Below are 25,964 nucleotides of genomic sequence, written 5' to 3'. Positions count from 1 at the left end.
ATAAATAAATTATTTTGGTTTATTTTGTAAATTACTCTTGTACTGAACGGAAGTTTCATTTTCAATTCAAGACTTGACTCATCACATATGAAACTAGTTTGCTGCACTGCTATTGCCCACGGTGGACCGGAGGAATGGGAGTTTGCCTGGCAACAATATAAGGAAATAGATGTCGCTGCTCAGAAGGACAACCTGATTAAGGCCTTGAGTTGTAATCAGGATTTAACTATCAAAGATAGGTGAGTGGTACTTTATTAATACTTAAGACTGACTGGTAAACTTTCATGAAGTGTCCAGATTTGTACAAGAATTACATTTTGCTTCTCTAGCATTGCATTTAATTTCGAGATGTCTAGTGATGTCACAGGCAGTCGCTTGGCTCTCATAACTGCTGAAGTTTTTCGCTCAATACCTGAAGCCTCAGACGAAAACTCTGCAGGAACTGCTGCATTAACTCCATAACTGAGCCTGTTGCCCTATCTCTAGGTAGACAGTTAAACGAAATAGTCTCATAATGAGAACAGAGAAACTCCAAATGGTGCTCGTGATATTAATTTCAACCTTTCTGTAAAATGAAAATGTAATATCATTCTAAAAATGTCTTTAATACCTGACAGGTACCTCAATTTAATCATTGCTTCAGCTGATGAGATTCGAAGTCACGATCACTACATGATTTTAGATTCCATGGCATCAAGGCCTGGAAAACAAAAGGTGCTCTGGGACTTCTGTCGTGAAAACTGGTCAAAACTCCAGTTCATGTAAGTTACAAGTTGCTCATAAGCTACGCCAGTTGGAAGAGAGCTGGATTTCCATTTATTTTACTTTATTGATAAACACTTAGTTCTCTGACCATCATCCTCCTTGAAGAACGAATCACAGTAGTAAACTTCGCAGAAAAGGATAATAACTGTTAGCTGATAGGACGGAGTTCCAGTGCTGATCATGAATGAAATGTGATGACAGTGTTTGCTGGATTTACAAATTACAGTAACAGGTTACTTGTATGTCTGTTTATGTTTCCTTGTCTTTAGGTTTGGCCACCGGTATGATGTTACAGAAGCTATAATCCGTATTGCCACAAAGAATTTCAACACTGAAGAAGAGTTAAACGAGGTAATATAGTATTAATTTCTAATGCATGCGATATTTGATTAATGTTTATGAGTAGTTGTAATTGCCACGTAGTGTTCTCTGAGCTTTTGCTTATGAATTTCAGATTTGATGTGTTACACTAACGTTACTAGATAAAATATTCTAACTAACTTCCGTTGTCTTTCCAACATCGTATTGTATTTAAACTGCAACGGATTGTGGAATTACACATGAAGAACGTTGTTCAACGAGCCCAAATGCGTGTGATAGAGTATACTATTTGCCGGTCTGTCAAAACAGGATATACGAATTGTATAACTTCGAGAAATGGAACTAATGTTAATGATAAGCAGCTCAGACCTCTTGTTAATCAAGGAGCAGATGAAAATTAGACATGGGCTTGGGACTGCTAATTTGTAAGTTTTGTAAAGCTATTAAAAATGAGGATGCATTCCTTTTGCGTTCTGTTATTAGTCTCATACCCTGCTAGGCAGTATCACAAAAGTTTTGACAGGAACCGACCAAAAACGGATAAAACAAATACGCACGCGCACAGACATAACATATATATATATATATATATATATATGCAGAATCTACTGGTCACTTTTACCAGACACATATGTAATTCTAATAGCCACAATGCCCTCTTAACTTCGCTAATTCTTCGCGCTTTTTTGGATATGCTTGTAACTACGAAGCCGATAGATCCAAAGGGAAGAAATTGAAGAGCCTGTGACGGCCGGCCGCGGGAATCGAACGGGCGTCACAGGCTCTTCAATTTCTTCCCTTTGGATCTATCGGCTTCGTAGTTACAAGCATATCCAAAAAAGCGCGAAGAATTAGCGAAGTTAAGAGGGCATTGTGGCTATTAGAATTACATACAAATATATATATATATATATATATATATATATATATATATATATATATATATATATATATATATATATATATATATATATATATTCCCCTGAAAAAGGGTTGATAGCCAATCTGTAAATAACATAGGCCTACACTCTATAAATTAGAAGAACAATCGAGTTTCCACTTTTACTCTTCCATGTAGTTTTTTGGAAATGTATATTTTTCACAATTTTGTCGCTCTGATTTCTAAGACCACGCAAAGACAATCCCCTGTTAGAAATTCTAAAGTATCACTTTTATCAACGTTATCATTAACCGTTATCCATAAACATTCTTATATTTGTTAAAGTTTGTAAACACCCAAATATCTTATATTTTTTTCAGGTACAGGCATTCAGGAAGGACCATGAAAACGACGCCATGGTAAAAAGAGCAGTTGATAAAGCTATTGAAGAAACAGCTCGCAATGTTCAATGGATGAAGCAAAACTATGACGTCATAAGCACTTGGTTAGATGATCACCGGTCCAAACCAACTAAAGATATCTTTCGAGCCCAGTAATATGTCCTGTGATGACCATTGGATAATGCCATACTTGGCAGGGTATGTTTTGTAGCCCGAGGAGTACAATGTAATTGACATCTACAAACCCTTGAGTACATTCGATTATCCCCACGTCGATCGTTTGTAAAATTAAAATCAAAGGACCCAAGGCAAAAATATATGAATCTTTGATTGAACTTCCCAAAGATGGTGTCTACCATTCTCAGCTATATTTATTATTCAGCCCTAGATATTTCACATTTCTCTAGCCTCCTTTCCCTCATCCGTTGCTTGCACCATCTCTGATTCGTTTAATCCAATTTTCATCCTCTCACCTCTATTAAGATATTATCATTATTATTAATTAGTTTAACATGACTACAGAGTTAACTTCTTAACTCTCATAGGGCTGGGGTAAATGGTTAATTTTTAATAAATGTTTTAGATCTGACATAATACAACTACACTCCTTCATAACCTACGAATTAAACGTACTGTAAATGGTAAAGATTCTGTTTCTTTAAAGGATTTCTCACGGCTTGATATTCCTAGATGGTTGAAAATTGTGAATTTCAAAAAGATCTATGGGTCAAATAAGTGTGACCAGTTCAAAGATGATATAAAATGTCTTTAACATGGGGCTCTTTGTGAAGTGAAAAACATAACAAACACACAACGGCTTTATCTGTCATGTTCTAAAGATTATGTGTCTTTGGATACTGAAATTACTGACAAGTATAATCACATCTGTCATGGCCATTATGTTACAAGTTTGCCGTCTTCATTTCTCTTGCTACCTGTGTGAGCGGGGATCTTGATATACTTTACGATATGTACCAGATTCATATAAATTGTGCATTAAGAACTTATCTAAGAAAAGGGTTATTAGGACAATAATTTCGAAGGACTTCTAAAGTACTGATGGAGTAATTCAATTATACCAATATCTGTGGTAGCATACTTTATGTAATCATAACTGCTGACTATATTGCAGTTATTCTGTGAAACCAGAAGCATTATTAGATAAAGATAACTGAATTGTTTCAACAGATGATACTTGGGCAAATCCTACAGCAGTGTCACTTTGGAACCATCTATATATATCGTGTACTGCGCATCTTTCCGTATTATCTGTTCTATTGTGTCTTGCCAGTGATGTTCAGTGATACAAGCCCAGATTCATATTTTACTCAAATACAAGAAAGGGCGTTCTTAAACCGTAATTATGAAGGAGGTGAATCAAGGACAAGATGGAAGGGACAGAACTACGTATAAACGGACGTCAGGGTCATTACATAATACTTAGCAACAAATGTGGGTATATAAAAGCATTGCTAATCAAATGGGAATGTTTGGTATCCAATGACGCTACTCTTGAGGAAGACTTGATATAGCCATGAAGAGGGTTCATAATATAGCCGAGAAAATTGCAAAAAAAATTTTTTTTTCATTAGTGAGCATCTTCAATAATTCTTCATGTATCAAAATATGTGCATTTTCAGTGTTTACCAAAATGCAATACATATTTATAAGAACACTTTTAACTGTGCAGTCTACGTTCAGCTTTACAAGTGAAGAGACAGAAAGGAAATAATTATTCATCTCCAAATCGTAAAGCCATAAAGATACTTCCATTTCACAAGACTGACGATAATAGAAAGTAAAGAATAAGTGTTAAAATAAGTTGGAAAACAGACATTGTATCACTAAATAGCGAAAAAAGGCTAAAAATAAAAAAAGGAGTAGCAATTTCAGTACCAAGCTGGTTGCTGGGAGCTTCATAACATTGTCTTCTTGTTACCTTTTTAATTTCAAGGAAAGGCTCCGCAAATGTATTCCAGAATGATGTGGGAAAATTTCTGCAAATGTAACTGAACAATGAAATGGAATAAAAAGAAATGACGTCTTCGTCATAGTCTTCTAGAAACACGTGACCAAAGAGGAAGAAAAAGTACTTCTGCACTGGACAACAGCATAAACTGAGCGAGATCAAGGCACTGTTGATAACGTAAAGCCGGCATCCTGTCTATCATAGTAATAACTAGAAGACAACGAGGTAAAAGGATTGTGATTATCCTCGTGATTTTTTCTAATTCACACCCACTTCTTGGCGTTAGCATAAAAGAGGTCATTGGAGAGAGAGAGAGAGAGAGAGAGAGAGAGAGAGAGAGAGAGAGAGAGAGAGAGAGAGAATTTCATTTGGCGCGGTCTTGACAGTTCACTCACGTATCTCGCGGGCATTCCTGATAAGAGCCAGTCAGCTCACAACTCACGACATTGTTCATTGTCCATTTTGCGTAAGGCAGGAGCTGTCTTGGATCTGCTGGTAGGGCTTAAAAGGAACGTCGTCATGTGTGGGGCGATAGCTGAAATATTTGGTTTGGTTTGGTATAGATTACAATAGCTTAATTTTGACTGCAACATGTTCCGATCAATTTCAAGTGAAATGAAATTTAAAGTAAGTGCTGGTTTAATATATAACTACATGGAAAGAGCTGGATTCATCCCCGTCAGAAGAAGAGTGTGCTTGGAGACCCTTTTGCAGATGTGAGAATAAGATTCCATAAAAGGAGTTTGTCAAGTTCTACGAAAATCTGAAGGAGCTACCGAGTTAAAGTTACAGACAGTGCACACCATGTGTTTCGATGCAGGCTTTGTAAGGCGTATGAGATAATTCATCCAAGAAATTGTGTTATTCGTTTATAAAGTCTCAAAAATATATGTGAATCTAAGCGTTTCAGAAAAAAAAGAGATGTGGGAGTAATTTGTCTTGGCATCACAGGGACAAATTAAGTGTCGGTTTGTCACATTGAGGGGACACCATCTAATGTTCTGCAATAAGAACCACGCAAGACTGAGTGAATTTTGAGAACAAACTTTTTAGGGGGGCTTTCAACTCGTATCATAAAACAGAAACGAGCTTTCGACAAATTATTTTCGTTATTTTGCATAAAATAAAGAAAGGACGAAAGGGAAATTCCGTACTGAATCAAATACGAATAAAAGGGTTTGCCGATCCTTCTTCCAAGTGTACATAACTTCTGCCTTCCTGCACATTGACATTTGTCCATAATATTTATCTCTTGTTAATGCAATTTTCCACATTGCTTGTTTTCAAAATGATAGAGACTGTGCTAATGTACGTTCAACTCAGTCATTTCTTGTAGTTAAGGTACAGTATCCTGGCAGCCGTAGAACTGTTTTACAAAATTTCTTCGAAAAAAGCCCACTGTACCCTAAAATCATAAAAATAAAATTTACCAAATATCTCTTGAATATTTCCCGTTTACATTTAAAACTTCGTGCGATTCTTTTAATGTCAGGAACGATTTTGAAATATATAAACACACAAACAGTATTATAAATAAAAGCAAAATTCTGAGCGCATTAGTGCTAATACGAATACGTGACTCATTTTCAAGTTCACCAGTCCTTGAACTTACAGTAGCAGGGGATAACTAATGTAGAGACAAAAGGTTTCGCCTCAGGAGTCAAATGAAAAATGATACACGATGACAGTATAGCACATATATGCGCGCGCACACACACAAACATATATATATATATATATATATATATATATATATATATATATATATATCATCATCATCATCATAACATTAATTACCGTTTACAAGAAAAATTCTCTAAGCTAAAGTAGTTGTAGAACATGCATTCTTTAAACATTGGATTTGTACATATCGTAATTGATTTCTGAAACAATAATTTAGTGTCCCCCTCTTCAGTGAAGCTTAAATGTAAGATGAAAGACTAACTTTCAATAGATCCATCGTCACTTCCTGTTGTTGTAAGCAGAAGTGTTTTTCCTTAAGGTTATATCTTACCTGTGACAGGTTCAGATTTCAACTGACTTACTAACTGTTCAAAGTAAGCGCCACGTAGACAGGATTTATCCCATTAAATAAAGGGTTTTAAAGGGGTTATATTTAGATCGAAGTATCAATAGCGGTGAAGCCTTATTTTAACAACACTGGAGAGAGAGAGAGAGAGAGAGAGAGAGAGAGAGAGAGAGAGAGAGAGAGAGAGAGAGAGAGAGAGCTAGCTTTCTTAGAAATCTGCATGATTTTTAAAGGATTACGTGGGCTGGAAAGATATAGTAACTTGTTTTGTATTTTCTCTATATACACAGACATATGTACATATATATATATATATATATATATATGTATATATTTGTAATTCATGTTTATATTATTTCATGAATGCTTTGAAACCTTGTTTGTCTATTGTCCTGCAAGTGAACCTTAATATCAGTGTCTGAACTGTGTCCACTGGCTATTTCTAGGGCAGATGACAAGCCAGTGCAGCCATAATTGAAGCCTATTGGATTCTTTGAGGGATATCGGCGATCAACGAGAATGAGTGTGGCACGATGGGAGAATACTTGCATGACCCTCATTCTCTTGATACTGGCGTTGCTTACAGCCCTTGCAAATGCTTCTGTAGAGGTATGGTTACTTTCAAGTAAAATATGAATATGTACTGTATACATACTCATGTATATGTATACATGCATATACTATATATATATATATTAAGCATTTTTCCATCATACATATACTTTGTATTAAACGTATATACATACATTATATATATATATATATATATATATATATATAGCTATTTTAAATATAATATTTTTCAATTTTATGATGATGTGTTTATAATAAATATGCAACTGTTTTGTTGATTTCTTTTTGGACTCCTGCTTGTTGTTGTGTACTTCCGCCTGAATGTATAATATATATATATATTATTTAATATGTAAAGATATACATTACATATATATATATATATATATATATATATATATATATATATATATATATATATATGTAATGTATATCTTTACATATTAAATTCAGTAATGTTTCAAGAGCTGTGAAAATGTTTGCTACAATCAGCCCACATTTCTGTTTCACCGTTGCATTTTGCGGTATTTGTATAAGCTTAAGCTGAGCTCCTTTAAAACATATTAATTCATCAGTATACGTTCATTGTATTCTAATACTAATTCAGGAAGCTTTATCAAAACTTCTGGAGTAAGCTAGGAAAGTATTTTCTGGTGATCTTCAACACATATTTAGATTCAGTTAGATTTAACCTCAACCTCTATATGGAAAATTTCCTTTTGTCACTTTTCCGTGTTATATTTTTTTTTATAAAAATTAATATTTTTGCCTTTATTTATACATTTCTGTTCACCGGATATCCCTTAGGCACGTTACCACTGGTGAAGGAGCAAAACTATGTGCAATGAAAGGTCGGAAGTCGTGTACCTCACAGATAACTGTGCGGGTGTACTGTCAACAGAAATAACATTGCACCGAGACGTTGAATTACAAAAAAAAAAAAAAAAATTGATAGATGTTTTTAGTTCTGTTCATTCCTCTATGAACCTTCCATTTCGTATTAGACTCTCCATAAGTTCTTATTCTTTTCAGGAAGTCGACGCTAAACAAATCATAATCCTGCCTAAAACGCTGAAGCCTGTCCATTACAATGTTTGGCTACAGCCCTTCATCAACGGCAACTTCAGCATTGAAGGAAAAGTGGCCATTGATTTGGAAGTTCTTCAACCAACTTACTACGTAATCCTCCACATGACTGACATTATAACAAAGAATGAGTCTTCAAAGGTATGGAGGGATAGTCACAGACACCCCAGCTTTTTCTTTACTTCATAAAAAGGCTGTTCTAGACGATCTTTAATACAAAAGCTTTATAATAGGCCTAATGGATTTTTCATATAGAGCAGCAGTGCTCTGGCTCTATTAAGATTCGATGACATTTTTAAACTAAGACAGAAACTGACGTTTTACTGGAAACAAATGCTTTTTAGGGATGAATATCTGACAGCTTTATCGCACGAAAGAAGGTAGTTCATTTGGGAAAACTAAAAGTTGCTGAAATTTTCATTTGGAACAGCTACTTGAAAAAGATAGTGGACATGAAGTCTCGATCATTCAGCAGCGTTACGAACCCTTAAGGAACCTTTACATCGCAACCCTTCAAGAGCAACTGGAAGCTGGGAAGCTGTACACATTTTCTCTCAAGTTTGTTGGGACTCTGGGGGAACAAGCGAGGGGCTTTTACAGATCTTCTTATAGGAAGGAAAATGGAGAAACAAGGTGAAGAACTGGATTTACAAATATTTCTGTTTATATTCCATATTGGCTGCGTTTAACTATAAAATTAATATAAAAAAAATTTATAATACGTTTTATTGATATATTTGTTTATTTTAGCATTTTTCTTTATATTTGCTTATTTATAAAGAATTAGCTAAAATACAGTAGATGGTATGTTTGGATGACGCTGTGTAGCTGAAAGTAGCGTTACATCAAATAAGGAATATAATAAGTATTATGTTTTATAGTCATATAAAGGACAAATTTTGATTTACGTTAAAATAAATTTCACGATGCATCAACATGAAAATAGTTCTGTTTCTAGAAAAGGTTCAAAAGGTAGTAATTAATTTTATCAAATTTAAAGTCTATTAAGGGTAACTGATGAATTGACTTCTGCTTCAGGGTATATGTTTTGTTGCATTATTTTAAGGGTTTGTGCAACTCCTGACAGTTCTTCAAAATAATCGATAACGAATCGCTTTTCCAGCTGGGTCGCTTCTACACAGTTCCAGTCCACAGATGCCCGTCGAGCATTCCCTTGCTTTGATGAACCGGGACTCAAAGCCACGTTCAAAATCTACTTGGCTAGAGAAACACACATGAATGCCCTTTCCAATATGCCCATGATCAGATCTACCCAAATGTAAGTGTCTATGAGGTACAAAAGGTCTTAAGCTTTTAAAGGTGATTAAATATATTACAAGCTTAAACAGAAATATACAATATATTGCTACCTTGTAAAAGATTTACAGTGGAATCGAACATGTGAATAATAAGGCAAAACCATAAAAGCTAAATATTGTACCAATATTTGCAGTTTGACTAAAACCGATCCCACTCACTTTCCCTAAAATTCTCAGCTTTCTGTCATAGGCTGTAAATGAAGCATAAAAAATGCATTATTTAATGTCCCTAAAAGCATTTATTTTAATTTCACAGAGAAGATCAACCTGGATGGGTATGGGATGAATTTCAGAAGTCAGTTCCAATGTCAACATACCTCGTGGCTTTTGCTGTGTCAGACTTTCCTTCCATACTTCTTACTGCTCCTGGCAGTCCAACAGTTATCAGAGGTAAGAAGGCAAACTTTACTGGCCTATCTAATATACATACACACACACACATATATATATATGTATGTAAATATATATATGTATATATGCACACACACATATATGTGTGTGTGTATTAATTTTATTCATTTGTTTTATCTCTGAGAGGAAGGAATTAAATATGTATGTATAAATACATAAACTTACGTACATACATATATATATGTATATATGTATTTGCGTTTATACATTATATGTATTTATATATACATTTTCAGTTCCCTCTTCTTAGAGCTAAAACAAAAGAATAAAATCAATATTCTTGAAGTATGCATAGCAATTTGTTCAAGTTTATCAACATAAAATTGTTATATATAATATTATGTTCGTAATGATCTTAAGGCCTGTCCACACTAGGAAACATTGTTTGGAAACAAAGTTTGTAAACTGTTTGCAAACAGTTTGGAAATTGTTTGGAAACAGTTTAGAAACACTTTATATCGTATATTTGTTTCCCATCCAGAATGGAAAACATTTAGTGTTTCTGTGTGTATATGTATATATACACATATATAATGTAATGTATATATATATATATATATATATATATATATATATATATATATATATATATATATGTATGTATACTGTACGTGTATATATGTATGTGTATATATAATTACATATATACACTTAAACATTCATACCTATTCATATGTACGTATGTATATGTACATATACAGTACATACACGCCAGGAGCAAGTTAGCATGAAACGCTCCTTTTTCTAAAAACTTCCTCACCCATCTCTTTTTCTTTCTCTCGTTCCTTACTTGAGTGCATTAAAACTGCAAAGTAAAATGCATACAGAGGCTACTGCACCAATAGGCATCCTAACGACAACAGGCATGACAGGAAACATGGTTTGCAAAGTTTCCAAGCTGTTTGCAAACTGTTTACAAACAGTTTCCAAAGAAACTGTTAGCAAATAGTTTGCAAACTTTGTTTCCAAACAATGTTTCCAAGTGTGGAAGGCCTTAATTCTACTTTCTTCCTTAGTGCATTTTATCATTTTTTAGTTCTCTTTCCAAAAGATTTTCCAGTTTCACCGGTTTATTCACCAGTATCACGTTTGTTATGCATAATTTAATACTTTCGGTGTAAGCTTTAGTCTCCCATGAAGTGATTCAGATGTTTAAAAACACGATAATCATCTCAAAAGTTACTTTGATTTAGAGATGGTATATTCATTGATAATGGAACATTATCATTTACGGATAGTTCAAATGAGAAATCAAATTTGTACGCATTTATCCATATGATTGAGAAATATTTCCAAGTCAAAGGCCCTTGTGTCTTGTTCCATATGAATAGGGTTCATGTTCTGAATAATAATAATAATAATAATAATAATAATAATAATAATAATAATAATAAAATAATAATTTTAATAATAATGATAATAATAATAATAATAATCTAAATTTTTTTATTTATTGATCTAGATCAACTTGGACAGAAAAGAGCGTTCAATGGGATACACAAATTAATCACATAATTTCAGTGTACTGATTCACCTCGTCTTCACGATTTTCGGTAGCAGAAGCTGACCTAATGTTTAATTACTTTCAGTCTCAGTATTTTCTAATGTTAATAACAGAAGAAACTGCAATGTTGACTGGATTATATCAGGAAACAGAAGAGTGCATAAAAAACTTAGGGAGAAGTGAGGTGGTTGTATCAGTAGTGAAGTATCTATAAATATTTCAAGAAATATGATGTACTAGGCAGTGTGTTTATGAAAACTAAGATTACTTACAAACAAGTACCACCATTGATTCATTATGTAATAGTGCCTTACTTACTCTTCAATATAAAAAAAAATAAGTTTTTAAAATTTTATTCGGTCCTGGCTTACCCATCCTTCACTGCGAAATATTGCTTATGTTTCCTTTAATGCCTTTCAGCATTCTTGCCTAAATTTGAACCAAATTCAACTTCTATAACAAATTAAAAAGAAAAGAATGACCCCATCTGCCAGTTTTTAAATCATAATTTAATTATTTCGTTTCCATTGAAGCTGTGGCAAGAGCGGCGGTCATAAGGGATACTCATCTCGCAGGAGAAGTAAGCAGGAGGGCATTAAGATTCTTTGAGCAATTTTTCCACCTAAGATTTCCACTTCCCAAAATCGATATGATAGCACTTCCTGAAAACTCATTCGCCGCTATGGAGAACTGGGGACTGATGACTTTCAGGTTTGATGAAACGTTCTCAATTAGATATCCTACGCTTGCTTTTTGTAACGAGATGCTGACTATTTCACAATGGCAATGGTGTTGCTTCTAGAAATTCTCTGCTTCCTCTTTCCATGTTATTCTGAGCCATCATTCCTAAAGTCCGAACAGTTTTCTTTACACTGGCAAATTTCCCAATGAGACCTAACTCGGTATAGGATTGTTTACTAATGAGGTACACCAGATGGTGAAATTGTCACAATAACTGATACGCGGTCGTAATTATGGTTAACATATTTGTATAAGCATTATTAGGAGCACTCTCTGGCCAGTTTCTCTGACCTTACCAAATGACACAATTATTGTTAGATTTATGCTCTACAAGAGCACCGAAAACGAATAATGATTGCTTACTTGACCCTGCTGAAACTGGTCAACGGTATATCTTTTAAAAATCTGTGGGGAATATTAATAAATAAAACAATCTGCCAAAAAAGAATCTACGATTCAGCAATATGTGTAAAGATACCTGATGAGTTCGAATTCCGCCTTTTAAAAAAGATAAGTCATTAAGCAAAGAGCAACAAGTGCTTTGCAGCTTTTAATTTTCTGCAGTTTCAAATAAAAAATCCCCTTTGTTTTTCCTCTTATACTTCTGCTAATGATGGGCAGTGTGGGTTCGAGAAGCTGTTGCAAACCAACTTATGTACGCTGAAAAATTAGGAGTCCTTGGCCTTAGGTTCTTTGGGGATTTCTTCGAAGTGCCTTTTCCACTTCCTAAGCTGGACATGATCTGTCCTCCTGCCATGAGCCCTAATGCTATGGAAAACTGGGGGCTTATCACTTACAGGTAAGTTGTGGAGCGCTTCTTTTTTTTCAGTAGTTACAAAGTTTTAAGGCACTGATATATACATAAGCTTATAAAAACAGCAAGGACCCATACAAGCGAATTTTTAATTTTAATACTTGCTATTGTTCATAATGAATTTGAGCTTTATAGATGGAATAATTATAACCATATTCAAAATGAAAATCTGTCCATATCCTTATCACAAATAACTAACAATTATTCTTTTTCGGTCGATTTTTCTGTTCTTGCTACATGCTACCTCCAGCTGCTAAGAAGTGTTCTAACTGGCGATTATTTTAGCCATTAATTCATCTTATTCTGATTTTTTCATGGCAAAAATGCTTTACTGCAATAATTCTTGATTGCTTCACTTTGTTCTCTCTTCTGAAATCAAATATTAGTTAAATGGCATACTTTAAACAAACATCTTTTTTATTATAAATTTATGGCACCTCTCTTTATCAGGTACATCATTTAGTGCATGACTCCTTACATTAACGCATTGATAAATCATGAACTACATACGTATTTAGCACTTGGTATTCATCAAGATAAGATTTTCCCCAATTTAAGAAAATATACTGAATTAAAAATTAATGGATCAAGTCTTGATTATTATGTAGAAAATTCTTAGTTCCAGAATTTGTAGCGCAAAGGTCCAAGTTAATCAGATGAGGTTAATCTTTTGAGTATGTTGTGATTTTTACGATAAATAAGGAAAATTTATATCCTTCACCAGGGAGAATGGCCTCCTGCATGACCCTGAAAAAGCGTCGGCTGAGGACAAACAATGGGTCTCCTATCTGATTTCTCACGAGCTCGCCCATCAGTGGTTTGGTAATCTCGTCACTCTGAAGTGGTGGACTGATCTTTGGCTAAATGAAGGATTTGCAACATATATGGGAGATATGGCAGTTGATCATGTAAGTTTTTTATCTTTTGATTACTCTGCCTCAAAACTGCTTTCAACAGGCATGGGTCTTCAACGTAGGGTTTACAGAACGAGGGTCACCAGAGGAGTAACTCAATGCTGAAAAACACAAATGACTATTTCATAACTAGTCCTTTATAACAGGGTTTCCCAGACATTTTCCCATCAACTAGCGTTTGAGTTTTCAGAATTTTGACTTATATCCCTTTACCTAACTGAATACCTGAAGGTTATAAAGTAAGGGTAATTCAGTGTCAAACGGTTCTGCAATGGATTTTATAGATTACCTTGAATTATAACGACTTTATTATGCAGGTAAATACTAACAGGTAAATACGCTATATTCACCTTACTCCGTTCCTTCTCGATTCCCTCTGCTTTGCAAATCCCTAGGTTAAAGACCCTTGCCAGTTTAAAGCAGCTCTTCCCAGATTCGAACAATCATATACCACTCGAGGTTCTGAATTAACCACTCACACTTTTGCACTTACGTGAATTATATCACTGTAGATAATACTGTCTTAAAAAGAAGGAAATGCAGGATTTGGACTCCAGGTACCCAAAAATGAAAATGAAGACCCTGCCTTCTTTAAATTTAGAACTCGGACCTCATGCATATTCTCCAACTTTTTATGAGAGAGAGGGTAGTAGTTACACGCAATAAGTTTATTTTGAGGGAAGACTCTCAAAATGAAACTTCCATTCTGCATGTATATATATATATATATATATATATATATATATATATATATATATATATATATATATATATATATATATATATATATATATATATACACACACACACACACACACACACACAATGTTCGTTCGTGAAAATGAAGCTTCAAGACTATATTAAGATGGAAGAAATAAATCGAAACATATAAAAACTTCAGTCAATCAGAATGTACAAAACAGTAATTACTGAGTATTTCATCTTTCCAGATTGAGCCAGCTTGGGGCATAATGGACCAGTTCGTTGTAAGACGCTTGCAGGAAGTGTTTGCATTAGATGCCCTGAAATCTTCTCATCCCATCAGTGTTCCAGTTATCGATCCTATCGAAATCATAGAGATATTTGATTCCATATCATATCTTAAAGGTAAGACGCTTCAAAGAATATCTTCAGATTGATTTCACAGTTACTTAATCGTTTACTGGTAAATGGCAAAAAAAGAAACAAAATTTTTTCTTATATTCCGACCAAGCAAATATCCACTAATAAAAGATTAAACCTCAGGCGCCTCGATAATACGAATGATGAGCTACTTCCTGACAGAAGAAACCTTTAGAAATGGACTCAAGAATTACCTCACAACTCTGTAAGATATGTTTGGCAGTTGTCTGAAGAACATTTTGCTACATGTCCATATTCTCTGGTGATATTTTTATTCCTTTTTACTGTCTTGTTTTCATGTTCATCTTGGAACTACTCCATTTTATTTATTTAGGAAATATAAGAACGCAGATCAAGATGACCTCTGGGAGTTCCTGACCAATGCTGCTCATGAGGAAGGTACTCTGCCTCTGGACTTGACTGTGAAAACCATTATGGATACCTGGACACTGCAGAAGGGTTTCCCTCTTGTTACTATTGTACGAAACGGCAATAATTCTGCTAAGATAACCCAGGAGCAGTTCTTCCTTGACAAGCAGACTTCGCACGAACACCGTCAGAGATGGTGGGTCCCGATGACATATACCTCTCAAGAAGACCTCTCCTTTGAAGATACCCGAGTCAAATTTTGGATTCATGAAAAGGAAGCATATCCTGAATTTGTCTTTCCTGAGTCTCGTCACTGGGTAATTTTCAATGTCAAACAGTCAGGTAAAGCGATAAAGTCAAATACTGACTTTCCTGAGCAAGATTTTATTTAATCATAATATGAAAAGTGATTAAACACATTTTGCTACCACTGACTCAGAAGGGATGCGTCCATTCAAGGTCAACAATAACTTGCAATACTACCAAGTCCAAACATGAATTGTGTACTTCTGCATTTCTTCTTCTTGTTTATAATAGTTTTCTGTCCTTCTATTTCCTCAGGATATTACCGAGTCAACTACGATTTGGAGAACTGGAATCTCTTAATGAAACAGCTGAGGACAAATCACGAGGTCATTCATGTTACAAACAGAGCCCAGATTATCGATGATGCTCTTAACTTAGCTAGAGCAGGTGATTATATCACAGATGTTGCAACTCATAATGTCACGGAGTTTATAAATCAAACTGAGATCTGTTTGACACAAGAAGATTTTTCACTAAGCCACCGAAACAAATTAGAATTTATCTGCCTAACTTTGCCTTATTCTCAAAACATATATCAACCATGATATCAACATAAAAATAAACCTTTGGGTACCTAATTAGATTACTTCCCTCTAAATTCGATTTCATAAGACATAACAACATCAAGAACCTTGTTAATACACCGAGAGAAAGTTCTTTAGAAAATTATTATAATGGATTGTCATTACAAAAAAAAAGTCCTTTTGAAAAAATTTTGCTCCTGAAGATAGTCCTTGTTTGAACTGATGGAATGTACCGTTTCAGGATATCTTCCATACGACACTGCCCTTGGATTAACGTCTTATTTAAGTAAGGAAAGAAGCTACGTGGTCTGGAAAGCAGCTCTTCATAACTTCCAATACCTTTATGATATGTTTCAGCACGATCCTGCCTATGGAGCTTTTAGGGTATGACTCAGTATTGGAGCACATTTATTTCTCTCTCTCTCTCTCTCTCTCTCTCTCTCTCTCTCTCTCTCTCTCTCTCTCTCTCTCTATATATATATATATATATATATATATATATATATATATATATATATATATATATATATATATATATATATATATATATATATATATATATATATATATATGTATGTATGTATATATATATATATATATATATATATATATATATATATATATATATATATATATATATATATGTATGCACATTTACCCAAGAGAAAATGAAACAGTGAGTATAAATCCCGACCGGCTTCGTCTACGAACATACACAATGTTGAAAACAAAATACTCACACCCGACAGGTGGGAAGGGAGAGCGGGAAGAGGGAAGATCCGAACACTCTTCAAGACTGAGATCAGTCACTATTCTGGCTGTCACAAGTCTCACTGTTTCTTTTCCTGTGCGTGTTATTTCAGCTACTGGTCTGTTTACCTGATGTAGTCACTGCCTTTCTCAAATGCTGCTTCTCCCATCTGCTTAATGTTTTCTCTCTAGTAGAATGCTTTGGAACTTTAATTGTTTCCATTTTTCATTATTTTGAAGGTCTTCATCTTCTATAAGTCAGGCCTACTGTTTTCTGAGTGATTAATTCCCCTTTATCTTATTTATCTTTTTTCACTTAAGGTTGAATAGGCAAGGGAGTTAGTTCTGCCCACCTCATCGGCTTTGGGCTTGAAAGAATGGCACACATTTGTGTCATGACAGTGCCTATAGGTTAATGTTTCTTATCGAATAATCCAGTGAGCCATCCCTGGCATAAGCATTTGCTGGTTTTTTAATACATTTACCAACAACTTTAGTGAAAAGCTTTGGTAACAGTATGGCACCATACTATTCATTAAAAAAATGCATCAGAGCAGACTTAAAAATTAATTTGGTTGTGTTGCTTAAAAATCCTGAAAGTTTTACATAAACATATGATTGCAATTAGTGAAGTAAGCTAAGAACCAAACGGGTTTTTTTTTTTAGGAATACATGATGTCTGTAATATCACCAATCTACGAATATGCGGGTTTCAAGGAACAACCCAAAGATGACCTACAAAAACAATTACTCAGTGGGGAGGCGGTGCGCTGGGCTTGCAAGCTGCGCCATCCCGACTGTATCTATAGATCCACGAAACTCTTCAGACAGTGGATGTACAACCAATCTATATACGGGTAAGACTATTCTTCATAAATAGAATAATATTTTTACAACTAATATATATATCTGTCACTACTGTTGTAGTTTCAGTCATACATTATAAGTTAACTACAAAACTGATCATAGTAAGGTGATGGGTTGACGTAGTTATAGAGAATTTATTCTTGTGCTTAAACGTACTCTTTCTAGAGCACTCAGATAGTTTTGTTTTGAAAATAAAAGTTAACGTATTAGGATCTCTATCAGGCATTTTTCAGTCCAGAATTGAAAGATTTATTGCATTTTAAATATCTAGCTCACGTCTAACCCTCTGTATGAATACTGAATATTTCTACAATAATTACTATAAAGCTGTGACGGTTCTTGGGATGAAATTCCAAGGTACTCTCATAATCATTGTACTCAAGTGAGTACAGATTAACGGCTCCCTTATGTAGTTTGTCTACGGGTATTGCACCCAGTATTATGTAATTTATTGTACTAATATCATCCTTCTACGAATTTTCTATTAACATTTTCCAGTGTTATCTAATATCAGTTCCAGTTACTGAGATGACTTGAAGTGTGAAGTTGTCTCTCAGCCAGGTTGGCATACACTGCACTGCTAGATCCGGGCAAACCTCCCCCAACTCCGGCCCCCTTTTTGCTATGATTTGAGAAACAAATTATAATCTGAGAGACATTGCGGTGTAAGAGCAGACGTCCACGATACACCTGGATATAGATTTTATGTTTTGGTGGTTATTTTCAGTAATAAGTTTTCTTGAAATTTGCTTGAATATTTTTGAATTCCTGCGGAGTTTCCGAAAAAGCATAACTAATCTATCACTACCGAACTTTGAAGAGAACCAACCAAAGATCCAAAATTTAAGCAGAATACTGACATTAGGACTTATCAGCATAATATATATATATATATATATATATATATATATATATATATATATATATATATATATATATATATATATTAATATATATATATATATATATATATATATATTAACTTTATCACATACACAATAGTTCTGTGCATTAGCAGAATTACTAACAGGACCTCATTCAAACTGGATGGGATCTAATGGAGTATTTATTCAGAAAAAGTTACAAGCTTTCTTGGACAAACAGATATAAATACAGCTGGACTACGCGTTTGGTCATTGTACGGATACTTGATAATAAGGACTGTTTGTCCAAGAAAGCTTGTAACTTTTTCTGAAAAAATACTCCATTAGATACCATCCAGTTTGAATGAGGTCCTGTTAGTAATTGATATATATCTATATATATGTACATACATACATACACACACACACACACACACATATATATATATATATATATATATATATATATATATATATATATATAAATATAATACAAACACACCCACCCACACACACATACATGTATATAAATATATAAATAAATATATATCTACACACACACACACACACACACACACATATATATATATATATATATATATATATATATATATATATATATATATATATATATATATTTGTGCGGGTGTGTATGCATGTATATTTGTATGTATTTCTTTCTATATCCTAAGGCGTCCGCCGAGCAGCGTCGCAGAAGCAGCATTCTGTACAGCAGTTCGTGAGGGGGAAATAGAAGAATGGCAGTTTGCTTGGTCGAAGGATTTGGATAATGCCCTTGCATGCTCAGAGAGCATTTGGATCATTGCCAGGTTTGTTATTAATTTTGGGCTCAAAATTAAAAGAAAGTAAGTCATCGCCTTCCTGTAATTTTTGACATGATAAGACAAAGTTCTAGTAAGAACACGACTGAGTATCAGTCTTCCAAATAAAATTGCTAAAGGTCGATAATGCGTAAATTAAAGTTCAAATACACTTTCAAGGCTATCAGAAATTCAAATTAAAACTGAATGTTAATATTCATAGTGAATCAACCGAAAACAATACAACTTCAAACTGAAACTTCACATACAGCATCATTTGTAACACGACTTTATACATCATCATTAAATGTACAGTTCTACATCACTTATATTCATCAATCTTAAAGATACTGAAGTTTCTGGAATATTTCTTGATTTACACAATTATTTCTATACCACCTAATGGGGTCTGAATAAAGAAATCTCCAACTGTTGAACAATGACTTAGGACCAGTCCTTTATAGAAATTCTTACAGAGTTTCGTTACATTAACTTGTTTTTTTCCAATAATTATTTCGGAAATCAAATCTGATAGTTTTCCGTTGACTATTTCAGGAATTTCATCTGATTTCTTATAAACCCTTTATTAAGTGCTTTTCCTTCCTTCTTTGACCACATTTGGTAAATGCATGAAACAATGAAAGTGACCCCAGAGCTAGTCTTACACTGTACTTAGTAATGTGAACTGTGCATACCCTGGATCAGGTAGATTTGAATTTTTGTTTATCTATTTTTAGCAACCAATGTATGAGGGAGCAATATTACTGATTCAATATTACTTATACCTAACTGCAGATAGACACTCTGCTAAGAGGGAATTCTCTTGAACAAGACGCCTCTTTTTTTTTTCCCAGGTACCTGAGAGGAGCCTTCAACGAAAGTTCAGGTTTGAGACGTCAGGACGCCGCGATCGTATTCAGTCAGATAGCGCGAGGAAGTGTTGGGAGCATTGTCTCCTGGGAGTACATGAGATCGAACTGGAATCAGATTGCAGACTAGTAAGTAACCTGCTGCATGATATGCTTCGTTTTCATGACCTACAATTGTATTTAGCCTTTTGTTTTTCCAAGGCCTGTTGTTCTGGGTCCGCTGGTATAGTGGTTAGTGCCGTGGCTGCCACTCAGACGTCGCGGGTTCACGTCTACAACAGGGGGATGAAAAATCACTGGCTCTGTATCATGATCAGTTACTGCTGCAGTGTGGGGTCTGCGATGGGAAGTTGAAACCAACATTCTTTGGAAGCTTGAATTTCAAGTCAATGGCCCCTGTGGGCTTGTTCCACGTGAATAGGTTTCATATACTGAAATAATAATAATAATAATAATAATAATAATAATAATAATAATAATAATAATAATAATAATAATAATCACCATCATCATCATCATCATCATCAAGAAGGCCCTGATTAATTCTTGAAAATATCTTTGACAATGATGATAAACGTCCGTGAAAAAGTTATAAAGTTGCTGATAATCAGACATTGAAAACTACATAACGAATCTCCTAGAAAACCTATTCATTATTTTTTCGTATTAAAATTGCATAAATAATGTGGACTCATGTTGAAAAATTTTTTTCCTTGGTTTGAAATTAATTTGATATTTCCACGCTTTCATTTTTTTATGGAATGATGCAAAACCGAAGCATCAGAGAGAACTGAATAAAAAATGTGTTAGAAATTTTAGATGTTTTTATAAAGATTCGAAATAATATTTTTCCACTGAGAACATGTAAACGAATTGCCTTTCAACCCTCTATTTTACCCATTTTATTATATATCGTGCTCTTTACACTTGGTCGGTTTCATTCGTTTGCTTCCTTACCTATTTCCTGACGCTTCATTGATGTTAATGCTAAGAAAATTGATAATTTATTGTTCACAGAAATAAAAAAAAAACTACCTTTAACTCTAAAATCAGACTCCCAAGCTCTTGAGGGGCGATAGATACCCTGGGAAGACCAAGTAAAGAAAATACTTGGACTGGGCTTCCATCCTCAATGTCTCAAGATAATACCACTGTCAAGACATGTTCATCACCGAGAGGATAATTTACACTTAAAATCTTAGTGACTGGCCTATCTGATCCGAGAAGGATTGCTTGCAAGTTTATCAATTCCATATAGAGGTTGCCTTTTTTAGTTTTCTGTGAAAGATAACTATTGAGAGCGATATTTGTCTGTCCGTCCACACTTTTTCTGCCCGCCCTCAGATCTTAAAAACTACTGAAGCTAGAGGGCTGCAAATTGGTATGTTGATCATCCACCCTCCAATCATCAAACATACCAAATTGCAGCCTTCTACCCTCAGTAGTTTTTATTTTATTTAAGGTTAAAGTTAGCCATGATCGTGAGTCTGGTACCGCTATGGGTGCCAACAACACAAGCCACCACCGGGCCGTGGCTGAGAGTTTCATACAGCATTATACGCTGTACAGAAAACTCGATTGCGCCGAAGAAACTTCGGCGTATTTTTTACTTGTTAGAATAGTACTGAGGGCAATATCAGCATCATTGTATGCTTGAAGAAACAATATGTGAACGTTGTAAAAGACCGTAAAATTATTCTGAGAACTCTACAATATGTTCAGATGGAGATTAAACCTTCAAGGGTATATATCGAATGACAAAGAATTCCACTGTGTAATTCTAGTTTCCTTTGCAGCATCGGAACAGCATTCTTTGGCTTGCCCAGAGTTGTAGCAGCTGTCACCAAGAGATTCAACACACAGCAGAGACTAAAGGAGGTGAGGCTTAAAGCACTTGCAAGTTCCGATTAAGTTTCCCTGTCAAAAAAAAAAAAAAAAAACACGTATCCGGTACTAATGTGAGTATTTGCAGGTTCCTAAAAAAAATAACAAAATACGACCTCACTATTTTAGACTATTTAAGGAGGTGAAATTTAATATAAATTCTGTTAACTAATCTGGGAGCCATTTTTCCACAGAATGAAGAGTATCAGCCTAAGAAAACACGATGAATATAGAAAATGTCTGAGGGACGAAGGAAATTAAACGAATTCTTGGTTCCTCACATTAAAAAACTAAAATAATCATTATTGTATTGCGCATGTAACTGTTCGGGAACTCTGGAAAAGCTCATCATAAAATACGTAATCATTTCGCAGTCATTTATGTCAGTTATGTGTGTGTGTGAACGTATTTTTACATGCATAAATAAATATAATTCTTTGGATGTTACCACAGGTATTGAATCTAAATGCTGACATCAGTCTATCATAAGAATTATGTCGAGAGTTTTGCAGCAATCATAAAACATAAATCGACTGTTAACAGAAGGATGCATTCTGGTATATGTTTTCAGACTTCCTGGTATTTGTTATCGTATATCATGGAAATTTAACTTTGACATACGATTATTTTTCTACCTTTATAAACAACTTGCAATATGGGACTTAGATGGTTGTGGAAAGGTGACCCTCGCTGTCCTAAATTTCGGTGGAATTCACACCTCGATCATAATAACTTTTGAAAATGTATTGTTTATCGTTTCCCTCCCTTATTTTCATTGTTTCCCTCGGGCATGTGATAGAAAAATGGTATTTTGTCAATTGCATTGAGCTTTGAACTTCGAAATATTGCTAGAAAATAAACGCTTTGTCAATTTTAAGGATATTTGCTCTAGTTTGGGTGGGAAAGAATATCGCCATGGCCTAACGAGGGAGGGCCACCACTCACACATATGCGGGAGTAAAAGGGAGGAAAGCAAATATACAGTCACTCATATCTGTATATTCACAATAATAATGACCTTTGAGTTGCATTCTTCAAGAAGTGTTGATTTCTTTCAGCTGCTGCAGTTCCAACAAGACTACGCCGAAAACCTCTTGACAGCCAACCGGGCCGTGGAGCAGGCCATTGAAACAACGAGGGTGAATATCGCATGGATGGAAGACAATTACGAGGGTATTGTCCACTGGCTGAGAGAACAAGGCTTCTCTTCTGATCTGGCTCATTAAAAATAAAAGGGGGAGATACCATCACTTTCGAGGTCAGATATCAGTAATTGGAATGGAAAATCTCCATGCTTGACTAATTTGAAACAGCAACTAACAGTAACTGTAAGTTCAAAACAAAAACTCGTGATGGGTTGTACTTGATACTGATAAGCACATTTAAAATGTAATACAGAGATGCACTTTATTCAACAAAAAATATATCAGTCATTCTGTGTTTATTTTAGTGAACTCCAGCAAAATTTGCACCTTGTAAAATTAAGAACCATAAAATTGAAAATTATGTTGAAGTTACCATATGTTTTTACCTTCTGACTGGTAAAGGGAGAAATTGCAGCAACAGAAAACCTTCTATAGTTTTGTCAGGTATCCTTAAAATACGAGCATGTCTATTATTGAGTATAAAATCTTTCAATCTTACCCTGGATGTGATTCCAGTCGGGTAATAACTGATGGCCCTTCAAATGAAAAATCAAGCTCTTTGAACAGCAGTGTACATCAAAACAAAAAAACCGAACTGTGACATCAGATTTGATGTAAAATTACATTAAAAACAGTTATATTTTCAAGTGAACAAGTGAATAAATGCATAATGAAGATATATTTTGTCTCTCGATGATATTTGAGATTTTTCTAATAGATTTTGAAAGTAATCAGTTTGATAAACATTATAAAATGTTGTTAAAACTATTCGAGAATCTTTAAGAATGTGAAAGAAAGAGAAGTAAATTAAAGAAAGCAGGCTATAGTTTAGCGACCTCGAGCTCGCTTTGCCTGAACCACAAGGCATGAGAGAGTACTTTGGTGGAGGGCCGAGGCCAAGGTCCAGGACAGAAGAGTCTGACCTGACCTCAAGACCTCCAACGAAGGTTACGCCAATGGAACGAGAAATGTTAGTCCCTCATCTTGCCCAGGCGTGAATGGATGAATCTAGTAAGACATTCTGACTGACCGCAGTCCGACAACGAAAAGTTGATCAGTAACACATATTCATCAGTCAACAAATATTTAAAAAACTATTTTTTAATTAAAAATTTCAATGATATCTGATCCATCCCTATCTCTGCTTCATCAATACCCAGTTTCACCTAACAGGCAAGATGACCATTCCCTTGACTTATAGGAATGAGAACCCATAATGCATAGCTACTGAATTTTTCCTAGCAGATAATCATACAAAAATTGAAATGCTACTCCCCAGACTATGAATAATTATCCAGGAATATCGTAATGACTTTGCTAACAGAGAGAAATTGAAGGGTAAATTAATCATTTTATGGTTTCGAATGCCAGTAAGGATGATAAAGACATCTGTGATCATGGTATAGGAAAATTCCCCTTATACCATCACAACAGTCTCTCCAATTAGACATTCTGCCTCATCATCAAACGCAATGGAGACAAAACAACGAAGCCCCATGGTCGACTTAAAACTACCTCCCTACCAAAAGGTGTTTTATTTTGTTATTGACTCGGGAAAATCGTGGCAGTTAACTATGATTACCTTAGTAAAGTCTTTTACATTAGTCAATTGCTCTGAATATTTCCGTGGAAATCATCTATCCCATCCCCTGCTCGTTTCACGTTTCTATTCTCTGTAGTCTATAACTATTAGATATCTGAAATGTTCATGTGTTAGGTGATTATTTCTTCCAGATACTAGTAATGGTGTTTTTCGAGGTTTGTAATTTAGAACTAGGGGTGGAAAAGTTACCAATAGTATAATGAACAGGAACTTTTCTGGTTGCGACTCTCATTTCTTTGTATAGAATGTTATTGTACATCCAAGTTCAATTTTTTGAGTATTGAACTGAATATTGACTTATATCCACTTTTCTAGTACAGCAACCTTGGCTACTTAACAATGTGTCTCTCCCAGCTGGTCTAATATTTTCTGAAAAGTCTTCGCATAACAATGAAGATATTATTTGCTCGGGTGTGATACTGTTACAGAAATCTAGTAATACATTCTGAGTGCAGCCCTACTTCAAAAGATAATTCGACAACATAAGTTTTTTTATCAACAGATATTTGTACATTTTTTAAAAATGGATATTTGTAAACTTTTTATTTCCAGTCCAAAAATCACTGTGACTTACAATAACATCCTTTCTTAGCTAGTCTCCATTCCAACGGCCAGTAGGATTATAAGAACATTTAATAAACAGGGTGATGAATCTGCCCTTACAGGTAGCCATACAAGAAAGAAAAAGCCACCTCCCTCATCAGAATAATCACACGAGAAACTTGATGATAATTTCGTAAATGGGGACGTTGGTGGGGGAGGGGGTGTTTGAATTGATCTAACATGGTTTTGAAGGTCAGTAAGGATATTAAAGACGACATCTGGGACAATGCACAGGGCTCATTTATCCGGATATCAACATGACCTTCATCCTTCATAGAAGAAGACCTGCCGCTCCACCAAAAGCGATTGAAGTGAACTGACACGTAGCCGCATGTACGTACATTAGAACAAACCCCATCCCTATGGTTTTAATTTTCTGTAAAAGAAAACTATTGAGATGGCTATTTGTCTGTCCGTCCGCACTTTTTCTGTCAGCACTCGGATCTTAAAAACTACTGAGGCTAGAGGGCTGCAAATTGGTATGTTGATCATCTACCCTCCAATTATTAAA

At 34.7% G+C, this 25,964-nt stretch overlaps 3 protein-coding genes across 4 annotated transcripts in view; 2 read left to right on the top strand and 1 right to left on the bottom strand.

Annotated features, from left to right (window-relative positions):
* The window catches only part of LOC136843051 (aminopeptidase N-like), a 32,630-nt gene extending 29,672 nt beyond the window's left edge, over nt 1-2,958 (top strand). The window contains exons 18-21 of the mRNA XM_067111039.1: nt 72-239; nt 618-761; nt 1,035-1,116; nt 2,347-2,958. Coding sequence (XP_066967140.1) covers nt 72-239; nt 618-761; nt 1,035-1,116; nt 2,347-2,523 — 571 coding nt within the window. The 3' untranslated portion in view covers nt 2,524-2,958. The remainder of the gene's footprint in view (nt 1-71; nt 240-617; nt 762-1,034; nt 1,117-2,346) is intronic.
* Nucleotides 1-25,964, bottom strand: part of LOC136842555 (ribosome assembly protein METTL17, mitochondrial) — a 192,322-nt gene that overhangs the window by 111,990 nt on the left and 54,368 nt on the right. The gene's annotated exons all lie outside the window — the stretch shown is intronic.
* On the top strand, nt 4,740-23,615 carry LOC136842553 (aminopeptidase N-like). Of its 2 annotated transcripts, none has more exons than XM_067109992.1 (18): nt 4,740-4,831; nt 6,812-6,974; nt 7,971-8,165; nt 8,455-8,657; nt 9,148-9,303; nt 9,600-9,733; nt 12,621-12,798; nt 13,538-13,721; nt 14,678-14,834; nt 14,973-15,054; nt 15,184-15,560; nt 15,780-15,911; nt 16,290-16,432; nt 17,465-17,655; nt 19,221-19,358; nt 20,204-20,347; nt 22,015-22,096; nt 23,161-23,615. In XM_067109992.1, exons 2-18 carry the CDS (start codon nt 6,885-6,887, stop codon nt 23,326-23,328), a joined length of 2,754 nt encoding a protein of 917 aa, XP_066966093.1. In that variant the 5' UTR covers nt 4,740-4,831; nt 6,812-6,884; the 3' UTR covers nt 23,329-23,615. The 2 variants fall into 2 exon arrangements, with proteins under 2 accessions (XP_066966093.1, XP_066966094.1); XM_067109993.1 differs by lacking the exon at nt 12,621-12,798 and adding an exon at nt 11,792-11,969.

Source organism: Macrobrachium rosenbergii, chromosome 10, assembly GCF_040412425.1.
Source record: "Macrobrachium rosenbergii isolate ZJJX-2024 chromosome 10, ASM4041242v1, whole genome shotgun sequence".
NCBI classification, from domain to species: domain Eukaryota; kingdom Metazoa; phylum Arthropoda; class Malacostraca; order Decapoda; family Palaemonidae; genus Macrobrachium; species Macrobrachium rosenbergii.
Note: the sequence above shows the minus strand (reverse complement) of the source record. Positions and strands in the feature narration are given on the sequence as shown.